At 35.6% G+C, this 18,940-nt stretch overlaps 1 protein-coding gene across 1 annotated transcript in view; it reads left to right on the top strand.

Annotated features, from left to right (window-relative positions):
- Nucleotides 1–358: 358 nt before the first annotated feature.
- Nucleotides 359–18,940, top strand: part of TOX3 (TOX high mobility group box family member 3) — a 31,936-nt gene continuing 13,354 nt past the window's right edge. Inside the window, exons 1-3 of the mRNA XM_008583941.1 lie at nt 359–367; nt 2,219–2,284; nt 6,540–6,794. Of these exons, the coding sequence (XP_008582163.1) occupies nt 359–367; nt 2,219–2,284; nt 6,540–6,794 (330 nt within the window). The remainder of the gene's footprint in view (nt 368–2,218; nt 2,285–6,539; nt 6,795–18,940) is intronic.

The raw sequence follows: 18,940 nt of genomic DNA, 5'->3' as shown, positions 1-18,940 counted from the left end.
GCTTAATTTGTTTTTTGAATTGTTTAGGCCCTTAGTTTAATAGCCATTTTATTTTTCTTTGTTGTTTTAGGTGCTATTAGATAATAAGTGAGTTTAATCTTAAAAAAAATACTCTCTGATAATGAGCTGTTTGCCTTAAATGGATTTCTAATTCCCCAACAAAACCTATATTTAAATAACGTTAAAATTGTGATACAGGCTGCCAGGCAGTTTGGGGGGCCAGGATTGCTTCTCAGAAATGCCTAAAAACAACATTAGATTAGAGGCCCGAGATTTTAACTCTAGCATCATTAATTCACCAAAAAATTCCATGACAGAAACTTATACTTCTTTTTGCATATATTTAACATTGTAGAAAATGGGGAAGGTAAGGGTGTGTGTGTGTGTGTGCATCCGTGCACATGTTTTTGATATCACATCTCTTCAGAGAAACGAGATAAAGGTCTTAGGCGCTAACAAATACATCTTTCAGAAATACTTATAAAGATATTTACCCAAATGAATCTGAGTGCTCCATGAGAGCCTTTATGATGGCTCATTTTGTGTGTATTTTGGTGTCATTTGACAGGGTGGGATTTTGCTTCTGTAGACCAGAATAGCACTCTGGAACTATTAAAGTCTTTCGTGTAAATCCCGCTTAGTTCTTGGATCCTTGGCATGATAAAATGTAGCATGTCAATCTCACTTCCACACGTGAGTCCTGCAGGTTCAGAGTTAGGGACTGAGAGTCACCCAGAAATAAGTGTTCGTGGGTTTATTGAGAGGAGGATTATGTGGGTCTTCCATATTTGTGTATCTGTCTATACATATTTTGTTTATTCTCTGTATCTATGTATCTGTCTATGTAACTATTTTTCTGTCTACTCATTTAACCATCTATCTATGTCCTTATCGGTATTGTACCTTTTATTTTAAATAATTACTAGCTTAATTTATATTAGAGAATAGATATATACATTTCACCCTTTGGAGACCAAATGTTTTATTTGATGCATTAAAGGAAGGACATAGTACGATTTATAAAAAGGACACTTTTACCACTAGAAAATCATGAAAATAACATAACTCTACATAATTATGCACACAGAACTTTTCCATATTGCCAGATTGATAACAGAATGTTTAAAGCAACAAAATGTGCCCACTTTCATATCATTTGAACCTGAAAATACATTTCTGCCAAAATCCAAGTTTTACATTTTGATAACAGGTTCCTAGAAGTAAAGAACTTATGTCTGAAATGCGGATAGAGTCTTATTTGTGATGATATGAATGGGCTATTGTGTTAGGGAATGAAATAAAAATTGCTGTGTTCATAAGATCCCGCTTATTTTTTAAACCTCTTTCCACTTAATGTTACATTGAGAGATTGAATATCACTGTTTTCAGCAGCTCTGATGGATATAGATATCACTTTAAGCTCTGTTTGGAGATTTAAAAAAATATTCTTTAGTCTTATTATTTATTTATATTCATGCCACCCCCCCCCCCCCCTCTTTACAAAAAAAATAATTTTCGCCGGGGGGGGTTTTTTTTTTTTTTTATTTTTGCCCCCCCCCCCCCCCTCTTTACAAAAAAAATAATTTTCGCCGGGGGGGGTTTTTTTTTTTTTTTATTTTTGCCCCCCCCCCCCCCCTCTTTACAAAAAAAATAATTTTCGCCGGGGGGGGTTTTTTTTTTTTTTTATATTCATGCCACCCCCCCCCCCCCCCCCCCATTTGCTAGAAAATAGAATTTGAGTCCTGGGGATTGAATTTTATTCCCTTTAATTCACATTTTAACCTACCCACACTTGTGACATCTGTTCTTGAAAAGTAAGCTATAAAATCCCAACCTGCTTTAAAATGTGTCAAGGTGATTTTCTTGGAAACACTTTTCCTTCTAAACTGTGACAAATGTCAGTTCAATAAACAACACACACTAGTGACCGGTTGCCCAAATGTTTGTAATCATCTTTCTTCACTCTTAGCCTTGATGAGGAACAAAACTCTTTTCTAGAATTATTGAGTTAGCTTGACTCTGTGCTTTGTCTCCGGAGGGTGGTAGCTGCCAGTAGCATAGAGCTTGGAAGCCTTTGTCATCTTTCACATTTGCTCTGAGTAAAACCCCCCTTTTATCTCGTAGCACCAGCATTCTTTCCAAATCACAGCTGAGTGAGTAAACAACCAGAATTCTTTATTGTGCCCATATTAACATCACACATTCTGTTTTCTTTCAGTTTGGAAATAATAATAACTACATGAGCATGGCCGAGGGGAACAATGCTTTCTTTGCTGCCGGTGAGGTAGGTGTCTGTCTTCATGTGGCTGTTCGTGTTTTGTGTGTTATTTAGATCATTTAATAGGCTTGAAGGGAAAAAACAAAATACCGTATTGGATTTCTCTCTCTCTTCTGTGGCACAAGGTAACGACTTTGGAGGAGAGATGAGAAAAGCCCACTGGAAAGGAAAATAACCTGACAAATCTTCATTGCTTGTCCCCAGGCGGTCACTGACCTTAGTAACTTCACACCAGTCTCTTGATGAAAAAAATATATGCTCAAATAAAAATAAATATACATATAAGAAAGTATGTTAAAAAATACACACATGCACACAAATTATATTGGTATCTAAGCAAATAAGTGGTTATTTTGGAAACCAGGCTAGAAGTGACTTTTAACAGTAAATATTTTAACTTTGCACATCTCTAGGGACAATTTCATTAAATTGCCATGGTTTGGGAAACAATGTGGTGGAATGGTATTATAATTTCTTCGAGTTTTGGTAGGGTGATGTGAAATGAGTGTTTAATTTGTTGTCAGATCGCCACAGCCTAGTATGGTGCCTGGCAATGATAGGTGCTCAATAAATAGTTATTGAATGAATGAATGAGTGAATGAATTAATTCATGGTATACTCCCAGACTTGGTCACAGCTGAGAAAACTGGGTGATGGAATCTAAAATGTCATTTTGGCTCCGTGTTTGTCTTCAGTTTACAGGTACAAATGGGACAAATGTGGCCGCCTTGTTGCTGTTTTTACTGCATTTCTTATTATTGATATAGGATTATTGTCTGGTCTCATTGGCCTTCCCTCCAGAAAAACCTCGCTCTTGATTAGATCAAGAAAATGGTTTCCTAAAAATGGCAGACTGTGTGAAATTTAAGATTTTAAAGTAAGAGCTAACAGAGGTGAAATTGGTCCAAATGGAACATTTCCTCTTGCGGTTCATGTAATAAAAAGTCTTCATTTTCCAAATACATTCAAGTATGGGAATCTGAACTAGCTTGACCCCAGAGAATGAAAATAATAATGGCTTTGTAAATGATCTTGGTACAGGGAAGCAAGTGATATGAAAGAAATTAACTTTGAGAAATTATTAGAATAAGTGGGGAATTAAGAATTAAGGGTATTCCTAGATTAATCATTTTTATAGTGACCATGATCTCTCTCACCAAGAAGACAGCTTAGATAAGGGAATATTGTTTGGCACTGGCTGCTGTGTTGTTTGTGATAATGAACACAAACCCCATCTGTAAGGACAACATGATGTTTCATTCTGTAGGATTTTTTTTCCCTACATTTGAATCAAACATTGATGAAAGCTCTACTGCCAGCAGCTGTTCAGAGACAATTTAATTCCAGCTGTGATAATTCACCGTGTCAGACATTGGCTGTTATATGTTGATACAACAGTTCTCCAGATTTGCATTTTTATCAAAAGGAACAAATGTTTTGAACATTTCAGTACAGATGGTATTTAACCATGTACATACTACTTTAACATGTTCAAGGTAAACACTGAAAAGCCAGTATCTGTAAAAAGTAATCATATAAACTCTAAATGATTAGTCTGATATAGTTCGTATGGCATGGTTATGAAAGTCAATGTTTTCTTTTTTTGTTGATGCCATACATGTTATTTTTATAGTCTCAGATATCCAGTGTTTTAGCTTCCTCTTTTCTCTAAATAGTGCTTAATTTTATATTTAATATATTACCTCTCTTTAAAGGCAGTTAAGATTTTGGCATTTTCTTGGTTATATATTACAATGTTATTTTAATAGGTAGGCTAGAATATAGTAATATTACTAAATTCTAACTTAAAATTATTTTGTCTCTTAAAAAATTATACCATAGGGACATATTATATACAGGACATCGCTCTCTATTATTTAACAAAAATAAAAAATGAGAACTTTCTTCATTTTGACTGCCTAGCATAAGACCTGCTTTATGTCAGTTTAAGAAGTAATCTTTTGTAATGATTTCACTGCACATCTTTGCTTGAACAAAAAACAAAGCCCAAGTAAATGTTAATGCTGCATTACAGCATGTGCCTAATTTCCCAATCACTGCATTAAAAGTAAATTTGTTTGATTTTTTAACATTTTAATTATTGCAGACTAATTCAGGAAGACTTTAGGTTTGCATGCTGTAGAGTCTAAATTGTGCCTGAAACCTATTCCCTTCACATAGATGTAGTCCTGTAGACAACACTACAGGGACAAGGATACTCTGAGTTTGAAATTCACGCATTTGCTTTATGTTTTCTGTTTGTGTCATGATTACCCTGACCATTTTTAAAGTACTTTAAATATTTATTGAAATAATATTTCAAGTGTTAATTACAGTGGTAATGAAAACAGCCAAATGCCACATATCAAGAATGAGTGTTTATCCGTATTGTTAATGTGATATGTTAGATTTCATTAAGCAGTAATGGGGTAGCAAATGAGTCACAAATTACAGTTGCATCTGTTACTAGACCACATTAGTGCCAAAATAACGGCAAACGCAGCCATAGGGTTACGTTCATTAGCCAACTACGTTTGTGGCCAATTCATCCCTTTGTGTGTGAGAACTCAGGGTACCACAGTAACAAATTGACATCTTTTGGGGTCATTAGAATAAAAATGTCAGAAAAATCTAATATTTCATGCTAGCTTTCAAATACATTATCATTCCACAATGTTTTGCATATATTGAATCTGCTAAGAACCTCAAGATATTTAATTGTCCCACTGTAGACTCCCATAGCTTGTGTCCACTTTTTTTTCTGGTGAGATACAAATAACATTTGACGGGTTCTATATGCAAGAATTGTTTTTTGTTGCTTTTTTTTTTTTCTTGAGTTTGTTTCTCTTTTCTCTCAAGTGGTTATTACATTGTGTCATCATTGATAGTTTGAAGAATGATTTTCAGCCCTTAATTAGTTCTCTTAACCCATAATAGCAGACTCAAATTATCTTGTACCAGTTCATTCTTTCAAATACTATTAATAATAAATGAACTATGACCCTCTGAGCTAGGAATAAAAGATATCTGAGTGACTTTCCAACCCCTTCACCCCACTAAAAAATACCCTAGGCATTGACATCTCACTCCTTCCCACCAAAAAAAAAAATGCAAGGTCTATTTTAAGAAAGATGGTTAGTGTGGTTGAGTAAGACAGCCCTGATTTACATCACAGGGCCCTACTCTAAAACACTGGCTTTAAGAATTTCAGTAGAAGTGAAGAATTAAATCTTGAGATACAGCACTTGTCTAAGTAAGTGAGCAGCATCAATGTAGTTAGTGTATCTATATCAATATAGGCCTGTGCTCTCTAGATAGTCTTTCAACGTTGAAGACTGGTACAAAATGTTCTGATAAATACATATTAAAATGTTCTGGGCCGGCCTGGTGGCACACTGGAGAGTGCGCCGCCTGGGAGCATGACGGCGCTCCCACCGAGGGTTCGGATCCCATGTGGAGACTGGTTCCCGCTCACTGGTTGAGCGTGGTGCGGGCGCAACACTGAGGGTTGCGATCCCGTTGCCGGTCCCTGGTGCGGGCGCAACACTGAGGGTTGCAATCCCGTTACCGGTCAGTAAAAAAGACAAAAAGGAAAAAAAAAATGTTCTTATAAAAGAAAATAACCCTCCTTACCATTTAAATAAAAGCACTGGCACCTTTTAATATGAGCTATGGTAATCCTTATATAAAATGTTGTATTACAAATAGTAACAGTTTCCATAGAAGCATTCATTGCACTTGGGAATAGTCCAATAAGGAAATTAAAAAACTAAACCACAAATTTAATATTACTTGTTTTATATGTTGTGGCAGAAAGTAAATATGTGTAATGTTCACCTCTGGATTAATGTTTTTTGTGTGTGTGCACCACAGAATTGTCAACATTTTATGGAGCGTGTGGATAGTGTAAACGGTTTGAGCTGTTTCACTAACGTATCAATAAAGTGGCAATTTGTTATATAGCCAAATCTAATGTCTCCGATGCTCCAACTAACAACAAAGACAGATGTTGCTAATTAAGTACGCATTAAAAAACTGTTAATACTGATACTCCATTAAAACCATATGATAATGAGACTTAAATCTTTAATCAGAATGATCAGCAAAACTTTATATATGGAAATCTGTGTTTAAGATGTTTTCATTTAAGAAATAAATATTTGGCTAGATATGTAGCATTTTCATGCAGTCTTTTTCCCTCCAAGGAGGAATAAGATATAGGAATAGAATATGAAGATATCTATATTTTGTTTCCTTTTAGCAGACATTCCATACGCCTAGCCTCGGGGATGAGGAGTTTGAAATCCCACCGATCACGCCTCCTCCAGAGTCAGAGCCCGCCCTGGGCATGCCAGATGTACTGCTACCTTTTCAAGCCCTCAGTGATCCACTGCCTTCCCAGGGAAGTGAATTCACGCCCCAGTTTCCCCCTCAAAGCCTGGATCTTCCTTCTATTACAATCTCAAGAAATCTTGTGGAGCAAGATGGCGTGCTTCATAGCAGTGGGTTGCATATGGTAGGCACCACCTTTATTGCTCGAAAGTATTTTTTATCATTTGCATTAATCATGGTAAACATCTAAGAGTCCATGTTCTGAAACATGTTTCTGCCTGCGTACTGGTGGACATGTAGATTATTATTCCTAGTGCCATTTAAACACAGGTACTGGATCATTACTTGGTATTGAACAAGAGGGTATTGGGTTGGTTGACAGTCACATAAAAAGAGGATGACCCAACAAGATCCTTTGGATTAGAAATGATTTTTAAGAGGTCTGATTAATTGGTTTGGAAGTAGCCAATCTTCCCTTGCCTTTGGTTTAATATGGAGGTGTGCTTGAGTTAAAAGTTTGCCTGGGCAAGATTTTGGAAATGGAAACCTTTATCAGGTAACTAGGTCTTTTGATTTTGTTGGATTGTAGCATAATGTCTATGATATATGATTTACTTCTACCTCAATGAAATAATCAAACTGTGATACAGAGAAAGGGAAAAAATATAATTGCTTATAACCAGCAGAGGAAAATATAGAACAGGTTATTGTGTGAAATACACCTAATTGTGTTATTTATTGTTGTAAACATCAAATAAGGCACTCCAGAAAGCCAAGATTACTAATGCAATAATTTTGGTTCTATTTTTCTTAGCGTGCAATTATAGTCAACAATCGCCACAGTAAATCTGCTTAAGTATTTTAAACTCTTCTGCTAGTGTTGTTTTTTTCCCCACCTTAGTATATAATGCATTTGTGTCTATCTAGGTGAGATACTAAGCAGACATTTAAAAACGAGATTAATAGTTTATAGGGCTTTTTTTTTTAAAAAAAAAAATAACCCTGATAAAATGAAACAGATGTGTTGGTATAACAAAAAAACAAATCCTATTGCTTGTTTACATATTTTTCTGCACATTAGGACCATGCTAGTGATGTTTATTGGTTTCATTGTTAATACTCCAGATAATAACATGTGATTGCAAAATACGTAGTGGATTAGTGGTGCAAAGATTCAGTGTGCTCTCTGAAATATAAGATTACTTTTCCAAATAGGATTGTGGCAACATAATTTTCTTTGCCTGTGATCTTTTGTGTTTGAGCTGAACATCAGAGTTTTTATTTTTACTTTTTTTGTCAGAAGAGAATGCAGTGAGCAGTCGGGAAATGGTCATTAAGTATTCATAAACATTATTTGACATCACAAATAATTGTTTCCTATGGACTTTCTTAGATTTTTGTCCTTTTGACACTGGAATGGAGGCTTCTATCCTCTGTTTCTCTACAGTCAGGCTTACAATGTTGTGCCTGGAAAATAATAAAAATGAAAAGGGTGTTTAGTCACCAAGGGAGTTTGCCAGGGTTCACCATTATTCATAAATGCTTGGTGAGGCTCATTTAAGTTGTAGAAAGGCCATATAATGCATGCTAAAATGTGTACTTTATTAAATTGGTAAATATTTATTAATAATATAAGAATCTGCCTTTAAATTAAACATCTGATGAATTACCTTGCCTTAAAGCTATAAAACTGTTATTGCTGCTATAAAAAAGTGTAAAGGAGGCATTTTGACTATGAAATTTCATTTCATGGTCAATTGAATTTACTATATTGGAGAGAACTAAAGATGGAATCATAAAATAATTATGATATTCACATACACTTAAAGAACAATGCTTTCACAGACTGGCGTTGGGAGAGAGGACTCAATTTTTAATGCTTCTTTTGTAATGTATGGCTAATCACTAAAGCAGTTGAATTATTTCATTGATTTTTTAAAGTATAGGTACTTTAGCTAAGTGCAGACTGTTGTCATGGCATTTACATGAACCTCATCACATTTATTGGTGCCTTTTTGAAGTTTTGCTGAACCTGAATGATATTTATTTTGTCTTGAAACAAACTAATCTTGTTGAAATTTCTAGTCGAATTTCACCTTGAAGAAATGTCATGGGATTTTAAATCACAAATATTGGAAAAAATAAAATGTACTAGGACAGAATTATGATGAATACAATGTGTCATTGGCTTTGTTCTATGTACTACCTGACATGTTCACCTATAAACTTGAATTCAGAATCGCCAGAGGCATGGTTAAAAATAGGTTATGTCAAGGCTCTTCTGTATCTCCCTCCGGGTACAGAGTTGGCTGGCTACATCATAATACTCCACAGAAGCCTCCTTGGAGATTTCCCTTAGGAAGGTCACCAGGAATAATACTCTATACATCATGCATTCAGCTTTCCAGTGCATGCTGGATATTTCATACCTTATGCAAGTAAGAAGTTTTATTATCCAAATGAATACGGCTCTCTGTTAAGGATTGCTATGGTGAATTAAGACTATCATATGAGAAGAAAAGGCAGCTTGTTTATGTTATATTGAACCAGCTTTTCTTCAGAGCCTCATCGGTTTTCCTTTAGAAAGAGTGACAGTTTGTCACATTACTGATTAGCTGCATTACTGTTGGCAACATGTTTATCTTCCTTAAATTTATGCTATTATATTTAAAAACAGAAAGCAGGAACAAAAACAGGGGATTAAAAAGAGTCCAATGATTAGCATTCACATTTCAAAATATGCAAATAATGCCCTAGTATTCAAAAGCGAATTGCTGAAAAATTGAATGTCGATGCATTCGTGACTTCAAAGAACAACCTTGATTTGCCTGTCCTGGGTACGTGTATTTTAAGACAGGATGTGTTTGGCACGTCAAAATATATACAACAGTGTATTTTGGTTAAAATTCGTTACCTCTAGCATTATTGTCAGTTCAGATGATCATCTGGAAATTATTTTAATCTACAAAAGATTGCAATTCTAAAAATCTACAATGTGCGCTCCAAAGGTTTTTTTTTTTTTTTTTTTTTTTTTTTTTTAACACCTCTCTATAATCTGCCCAGCCTGCTGAGTAGCATTGACATCAGTAGTACATCAATTTCAGAAAGTGGATTATTTTTACTAGACAGCTATTGTGACATATTGGGTCAGTCATAAATGAAAGATATTCATGCAAGCATGCAATACTTGTAATGAAGTCTCACTCTGACCTTCTGTATGATTGATTCTGTAATTTAGTTTTCTCAGGCAGTGCCTGAAATGAAATGAAATCATGTTGAACAAGTTTTGAATACCCACAGTGCACCAGGAGAAGAAAAATCTGCAGCCCTAGAGGCTTGAGAGAGAGCAGATGAACGATTTATCTCTATGCTATTATAGCCTTTGCCAGCATTCAACATTTCTTTTTTTTTTTCTTATTTGGCTTAAGTACTTAATTCTGCAGGTAGCTGTAAATGGGAAAATAAAATGCTGTTCAGATTTAAAATGACAGGACAGGAGTATGTGCAGGGGACTGATAAAATATCTTGAATAGAACTGACCTTTCATGTAGCTGAAAGTTACTGGGGGATTCATCCTCATAATTACCATATAGATTATTTTTATTTCTTTCCTGCAATGAAACATTTCAGAGAGCAGTAGTGCTGATTGAATGAAAATTGAACTTGTTAACATTCTTTTCAGCTTAGTCTGTTGTACATAACAGAAGGTTAGCTTTGATGAATTTCAAAATTCTCTTTGATATCTAAGAAACAGACAGTAAAATAATTGTCTCTAGTCTGATATTTTGTATGCCCCCCAAAAGAGAATTTCTAAAACACACTGATAATTCACATACTTTTTCTTCATACATTATATTTCCACGTTTAGAGGACTGACGTTTTCTGTTTGATATTGCTTTGGATTTAATTGTGATAGTACATATTTATAGGAAGGGCTATACTGGTACTCTTAATATCAAACATAGTATTTGAAAATTGAAAAAGGTGGGAGTAAGGGAGGTATATTTGAATATGGTAGTATCTGTACCTGTTAAGGAAAGAGAAAGAGAGAAAAAAGTTCTATAGGAGACACTCATGCACAGAGAAAATTATGAGGTTTAAAAATGTTCATAAGACTCAAGTCATAATTTGGACAGATATTGTTTTTGATCGGGAAAATGGAAATTTATCAAAATAATACATCTACAATTACCAGGCTTATTTTAAAAGTTTTTATTTTTCATGCCATCATTTAGCATGGCTCTGATTTTGAAGCTGAATTATGATTGTTTTTTACAAAATGACTTTCATGCCATTTTTATACTTTAAGAAATCTTACATTAAGAGAAATAGCAGACTTTCAATTAATACATTGTTTTTAGCAATGTTGTTTAATGTGTTACAGATAAAACAATTATTTCATGGGTCATTAATGTGTTTAATGCGTGGAACGTTCTATTAAAACAAGCCCTTATTATTGTTATGAACATGTTCATTGCCATTGTCAACAGAGGCTGCGGAACTGAATTCCACAGGATGAGTACTGTTTAGCCACTGGGGGGAACCAACAATTTCTCATACAAATTGAATGATTACTTCAGTAATGTTTATTTTTGGTCAAGTTATGGTCAAAAAGTATTTTTTATTGTAAATTAACAATAGAAAAGTAACGACTTCCATAAGCAGAAAGTCATTTTGATTGGAATAGGACCTATGTGTACAAAGTCTAAATTATAAAATTAAAACCATATTAACCTTCAGCAGCATATTAACTGAGCATCTACTAAGTGCTATATAATGTCCTTAATAATTAGAGACTAATTACATTATTTGTGAAATTGTTTTCTTGATTACCGGTGTGTCCGCCATGTAATACAGAAATTCAGAGTCTAATTACTGCTTCAGAGGCTTACCGTCAAAAGTCAACTTTAATTTAGCTGTTACTATACCTTGACAATTGTCTGTCCGAAATGCCCAGGCCATAGACATTTTTATGAGCTGCCTTTCTTTGCAGAGCAAATAGCCTTGTACTACACAGAGCTTAAAATAAATATTCTTTGTTCTTGGCCTGTAAATACCACTGACCCTGAAGAGGTGGGTGTTGTCTTTAGAGTTGAGTTAAGTTTAGAGTCATCTATTAAAGTAGGAGTGTGCTCCAAACTAATGCTAAACACAATTAGCTATTGTGCAGCATGATACGTGAGTATTTGTTTGATTTATATCATTTAAGGCAAAGTGTTATTAGAAAGTTCGGCTATGGTTTATTTCCTTGTATTTTTTTTTTTTTAACATGTATTATCTATAGCTGAGTATTGCTAGTACACAGCAGTGGTTCACAGACAGCAGAGACACCATTTTACATCACTCAGATTCCTGGATAAAACTGAAATATTTTTTAGAGGGTGAGAGTTAATGTCTATACCAGTCTCCTTTTTATAGCACTTGTCCTTGGAAATGGCCTCCTTAGCCTGTTTGCCACCTGTCTGCTCCCTACCAGAATATAAGCTCCAGGAGGGCAGGAACCTCTCCTGTCATTTGCTGCATGCTGTCATTGCTGGGCCTGGAGCAGTGGCTGGACTGGCACACACACTAGGCTTGCAATATGTATTTTACTTGTTCAGAGTATGAACGAATGAAAGAATATTCATTTGTTATTAAGAGTATACCTTGTCTGCTAAGTCAAAATGGAGGGGAGGGGTTTCAAAGTATAGACAGCTGTAAAAGTGGAATCCCTCTTTAAAATTTTAATTTAGGACTGAATAAAATAAGCTTGAAGTTGACTCTTTGGTAAAACAAAGGAGTTACAGGGTACATGAGTGAAATACCATTAAGTGTTTAGTAATGAACTCTTGAAAATCTTGTTTTGCTAAGAAACTATTAATTAACTTTAGGGAAGACTGTTTTTCACAAAACTTTGATGTGTAGGTTTGATTATAACCCTGAGAATAGTTATTAAGAAAAAATGATCTATTTCAGTGCAGCTATTTTGATGAATATAAAGTTGGTTGTTGGTGATATGTAGGTCTGTAATTATCATTGGTATGCATTTGGCAAAACTATATTTGTTTCAAGGTCTATTTGCATTAGATGTAGTAGCTTATGCCTAACTATTTGATTGATTGTTGTTAACCTAGAAATAAAAGTTTAACGCTGCCATGGGACATAACTAAATAATTGAGCATAAAATTACTGTCCTGAATTTCATACTGTAGTTACTGTGATATTTATTAATATGAAGTAATTTTTATTACTGATAATTTTTTAATTATTCCATTTTTCAAGGAATATTGATTAGAAACCTTGCGTATTGAAAATATATTTCGTCACGCTGTCCAATATATTTGAGTTACTTGCTTCTTAATTGGATGTTATCCTCTATTATGAAAACCTAATACTGGATCATTATGGAGAATATTTATTTGTAAGTCTAGATAGACAGTGCATTAAATATATTTGCATATTAGATCTGTAAAAATCTTTTATGATGAAATCAACCTAGGTGGAAGTGAGCACCACTGTAATGAGTACAAATAGGTAAAATAAAATAATAATGAATAATAATTAAAATAAAAAATCAATTTGAAAGCTTGTATCTTACATTTGCAAAAGAAACAAAATACTAGAGGATGTAGTATATACTACTGAGTGTGCAGCACAAAGATAAAACGTGTACACTGCTCCAGGCCTGAAACAATGAGTATAAAAGATTTAAATATGTACAGGAAGTTGAGTATTCTTGGCTAAGGAAATGAGATTAAACTTTATCCATTTCCCTCCTACCCTCCTCCCACTCCAAAGACATATCTTTACATGAGTATGGACATGGTAATATAACATAGTGATTTACACATAAGAACGTTTTTCACCTTTCAGTTCTCTTTCCATTTTGATTAAGTCAAGGAGAAAGTCTCAGTTTGGGGCTAATAAGTCTTTCACACATTTCTTTTGTCTTTCTTAAATAAGAGAAAGCAGAACTCAGGCCCAGAGCCTTAGGCAGACCCCAGTATTCACCCTGACTATATAAAGGTATTATTTTCTTTTCTTGGTACTTATTTGGCATTCCATTGGTCACATGTCATTCTAGCTTTTCGTTTATGTTAGTGATCTAAAGTTTTCTTTTCAATATAAAATGATTGAGATTTTAGCAGTTCACTCAAGTGATTAATGTTCAATAATAGACTGGGTTTCAGGCAATTTAATAAAATGAGGGACTGCTACCAGAAATATCCATTCATTGGTTTCCTGTTTAAAAAAAAAAAAAAAGACAAAGAGGCCCTTTCATCAGGTGGAGAGAGAAGCAAGCTGCAGATGAGCATCCCTCCCCCCATACACAGACCATGAGGCTTCGTTGAGCATCACACACACAGACTGTACTCACAGCCTGAGAGACAGAAGGCAGTGCCTTCCTATCAGCAAGAGCATTTCAGGTCCTTGGCCTGCCCATCCTGAATGACCTGTGATTGCAAAAAGTATTCCTTGGGTACTCTTCAAAACAGATTGGGGTGTTAGGCAATACATTGAACTAAATCGAAAGGTACTCAGTTGATTTAGATGAGTTGCTCATGAGGTATGGTCAGTTATTATTATTGGGATGAATATCTGCACTAGGTTGACACCATACCTTCAGACTTTCACTGGCATTCTTCTACACTGGGAATATAATCCAGACTTTCTAAACGGACTGTAAAACCTGTCACTTTCTGCCTTTCCAGCCTCACAGCCAGCCTTGCTTTTCCTGGCCTAGTAACACTGGCCTCTCATTTCCTCATCCATGATGTGCTTTCTCATGCCTCAGGCCTTGGACATGTTCCTGTCTGCCTGAGATGCTCTGCCCTCTTTTCTGGCTTCGTTAGCTTCACCTTCCTTTTGTACCTTAGCTTAGTGGGTCACCTCCACAGGGAAGCCTCCTGTGATTTCCCCACCGTGCATCATCTGGCCCATTCCCATTTCTTCAGTCCCATTGCTTTCCACTCTTCACTTGCTTACCCTGCTCCCAGCTCTGCTGGTCTCCTTTCCATTTCTCAAGCATACCAAACCCTCTCCCACTGCAGGTTTTGCATATGCTGTTTCCTCTGCTTGGAACATGCTTTCCCCTCACTTTCTGGTTGGCTTCTCCTCATCCTTTGGTATCAGCTCAAATGTCATTTTCTCTGAAAGGTCTTTCCTACTGACCTAGTCAAATATAACTGCACCCCCCCCCCATGACTTTTGTGGTTGTTGTTATAACCTATTTATTTTCTTCATAATATTTATCACGTTTTGAATCTTGTTTATGGACATGCTCTCTATTTTTAGGGACAGACATAGACTTTCGACATTCACCGCCCCCTGCCCCCAGAAGATGATTTCCATAATATAGGTCTAATACAATAGTTGTCAAATGAGAGGGATTTTGACATTTGCCAATGTCTAGAAACATTTTGGTTGTTACAACCTGATGGGGGAGGGGACACTGCTGGCATCTAGTGGGTGGAGGCCAGAGATGCTGCTAAACAGTCTAAATTCACAGAGTGCTCCTCTCCCGGCAAGGAATTTTCCAGAACAAAATATTAATACAGCTGAAGTTGAGAAACTTTTGTCTAATTTTATCAGTTAGAGGATAGAGTGAGACAAGGAAGAGAGATGAGTTTTTCCCAAATGCTGAACTACTTAGGAAATGATATGTCAGCATTACATGTAAAATATAATTGTGAAAGGAGTTTAAAAAGCTACAGCATTCACCTCCTATTGTTGGATGTAATGGTGGCATTCTCTTATAACCCACTAGTTGCTTTGCCTTAAAGTGATCACTGTTGAATCTTTCAAGGCTTAATTTTAATAAGCAAGAGATAATGATTTACAAAAACACATTAGGCTTCTCTGGGCTGTATTCATAGTTATACATTTCCTTATTATATCATTACTATTGGGAAAAATTGTGAGCTATTTTAAGGAGTATAAAATTATTCCACGCTACTCTTTGTTATAGTAAATTTGTTAGTCCATTCTAAATTTTGGTTAGAGTAATGTTTAAAAGAATCACATGATGATTTTCTAATTTTCAAAGATATGAACATTGGTGAATTGGATTCTCTGGCCTGGAACATAGTAGGTTCTCAACGAATGCTTTTAAGTTGAGCTGACATCTTTCTCAAGTGGGAATCCTAAGATCAAAGGAAACATCTTTTAAAGATTACTTTTTTTTTAATGGAAAAATGATTGGAGCTCTTGGGATACTCAAGTTCCCCTAGGCAGTTATTAATAACTGGTGGCCCTAGAAGAGCTTGAATTTCTAAAGAGACACTTTGACCATTAATCTTCTTATACCATAATCCTTGCTCATAGGAAGTTATTATCGGATAACTGTGGACCGTGATAAATGCTAACACATTTTGATGCATTGATTATGTGGGTCAGAAGTTACTTGAAAATAGTCTAGAGATCCTTGGTATCTTGTCCTGTGAGAGATAAGAAAGATAGGGCCACCATATTTTTGGATCTGAAGACTATGTGGGTGACTTTAAGTTTTGGCAAGGCTGTGGCCCCACCACCAGTATTCTTCAGGAATGGTTTCCATATTGTCTCCACTGCAGAAGAACTTTATTTTTTGTAGTGAAATGTTATAAGGAATCTGAATTTATAAAACAAATAGAAATGGAGTTGTCTTCATTAAAGGGGGATGATGATGGTGGAGAGCCTGGAGTCCCATTTATCTCTCTCTGCTGGTACCATTGAGGTACCATGGCTCCTTAGAGCACAGTTTTTTCCATCAGTCACTAGCTAGCTTGATGGCCTATGGAATCACCCTTATCTGTCTGCGAATGGGCATAGTCATAGTATCTAATTCAGAAAGCTATTTAGGGTATTAAATTAGAAAGTGTGTTAAGCTTAGCACAAATCCTGGCACACAGCAAACACACAGTAAAGATTCCTTTTTAGTACAGTGAACCTTGGCTTCCATCGACAGGAACTCTCAAGCAACCAGACCCATAATAAAGGCATAAATTACAGGTGGAATTCAGGAAGAGCCAATGAAGCCATGAAAACATGCTTCTTGGCCTTCCATTTGACTATGAGATCCATGTGAACTGAACACTGTAGTGGTGGGGTAAGTCAGTCAAGCATCTGTATATGTGCTGATTTTCATAGCGACCAGACCAAAGAGAGCAAAATCACTCCTCTGTTAATGAGAAAACTGCATAAATCAGATTATCATATTTCATGGCCATGCCAGTTGACTAATTTATGATCATATAGTCATAATTAAAAGACTTCATTTAAATGTGCTCTGGAAGTTGTTTGTGGATACTTTAAGACATCTAGATTTAAATAAATCCAAAAAGATTTTTAAAAAAGCATTTTGAGGGCTGGTCGGTTAGCTCAGTGGGTTAGAGTGCAGTGTTATAACACCAAGGTCAAAGGTTCAGATCCCCGCACTGGCCAGCTGTAGGAAAAAAAGGTAAAAAGCATTCTGAAAGTTGTATACAGAGAGTAAAATCAAGAACAAGATAGTTGAGTTGCCAGTAGTTGAGGGGAGGGAGGGACGTAAGTGAGCAGTGGTTGAACTTCAGAAGAACATGGAAGAGTGGGTGGACAACTCAGATTTTCTAGGAGAAATGGGTAAATGTTGGGGTAGCATGCCAATGGGGGCAAAAATTTTTTAGGACAAACTGATAAAATAAAATCTCTTTTTTGACACAAGTCTGCAGAAAGATGCCTGCCAGTAGAATGTCATATTTTAGGAACAACAGAAGAGAACATCGACAGTGAGACAAGGAAGTGTGAGATCGTTCTGATACATGTGACACTTTTCTCCAAAATTTCACAGTATTTTAATAATTTGGAAATTATTAAGAAATGGGAAATTTATGTATTTAATATTAAAATTGAGCAATCAGCTACAGACTGTTTTAACCACTGTGTTATCTTCTTTTTAGTTTTTCCTGGCTGAAGTGTTTTAGTTTTTGTTTATTTTGTTTTATATTTTGGTCACAACTTGTCAAAACAGCATACACATATAAATAAAAAAAGTTAACACCCTCCCCTCCTCATTTCTTCAGTCCTACTGCTTACAGTGTAACCATTGCTAACAATGTGTATACACTTTTTTTTTTTTTTTTTTAACAAAAAGGGACTGTTCTCTATAATTATCTTGCAACTTGCTTTTTTACTTATTATGTCTTGGATATCACTCTAGATCCATGGTTCTCAACCGAAGGTGATTTTTCCCCCTCCCCCCCAGGGGGTGGAGGCAGTGTCTGAAGACACTTTTGATTGTCATGACTGGTCGGGGGAGGGAGGTTGCTATCAGCTTCTAGTGGCTGGAGGCCAGGGATACCGCTAAGCATCTTACAATACACAGTACAAGCCCCCGAAACAAAAATTAACTGGTCTAAAATGTCAATAGAGCTGAGATTGAGAAACCCTGCTCTAGGTCAATGCACATAAATTTAACTCATTATTTTAAAAAGCTTTCTAACACTTTGTAGTATGGGGAGATCATAATTTATTCAACTAGTTTCCTTTGATAAAGCTTCTTATTTAGTGACATTTATATATTTAATACTAAGAAACTAAATGCTCCAATTTAGTTATTTACAATTCATTCTGTTTCTTTAAAGAGCAAAAATAAGCTTTATCAGAAAGACTCAAAAGAGGAGCAGTTAAGAATTCATAGGCTTGTGTATAAAATTAGATTCTGGGTCACTGTGAGTCAAGAGAATTTGGTTTCAGTAAAATCACAGACTCACTCTAAATGACAAGTCTTAAAGTAAGTCATTTGAAAAGCATGTCTTCATTTTTTGATTCTTTGGAATTAAAAAAAAGAAAAAAAGAAAGAAAGCAGCAGCAACAACTCTAAAACCTTTTATGAATGTCTACCAAAAACAGAGAAGGCTACCTTTGAAGTAACTTCAATAACTTTCAGAGAAAGCTATTTCTGATGATCTCTACCTTCTCTTTATACATATTTAAAAAAATCCATTAGTGCATTAAATCATGGTGGGTTGAACAAAAGAAAACAATGTTGGTTTAAATGAAAAAAGTGAAATACAGTCCAAAAGACACTGAATGACTTCCAGATGCCTCTGACAATGTAATTCAGAATTGGAATGACCCTCTGGTTAACCACGGAGGGTTTTACAGAAAGGGTGCCCTAAAGCAAACAGATGTTTGCTCTGTGAAACCAAAGCTCTGTGCTTCTACAGCCCATCCTCTCTGCGTGTCATATGCATTCCTAGAAGGAAAAAATAAAGAACTGATTCTCCTCTCCCAGAGCTGGATCAAGGGTATTGGAACTAGAGCTATGCGTATGAGAAGCATGGCAAGCCGACCAGAGATCCTGGGAGGGATGGGTCTCTGCTTCAACCCTTT

Source organism: Galeopterus variegatus, unplaced genomic scaffold (genome assembly GCF_000696425.1).
Source record: "Galeopterus variegatus unplaced genomic scaffold, G_variegatus-3.0.2 Scaffold3086, whole genome shotgun sequence".
Classification (NCBI taxonomy): domain Eukaryota; kingdom Metazoa; phylum Chordata; class Mammalia; order Dermoptera; family Cynocephalidae; genus Galeopterus; species Galeopterus variegatus.
The sequence above is the reverse complement of the archived record's forward strand: the minus strand, read 5'-3'. Positions and strand labels throughout refer to the sequence as shown.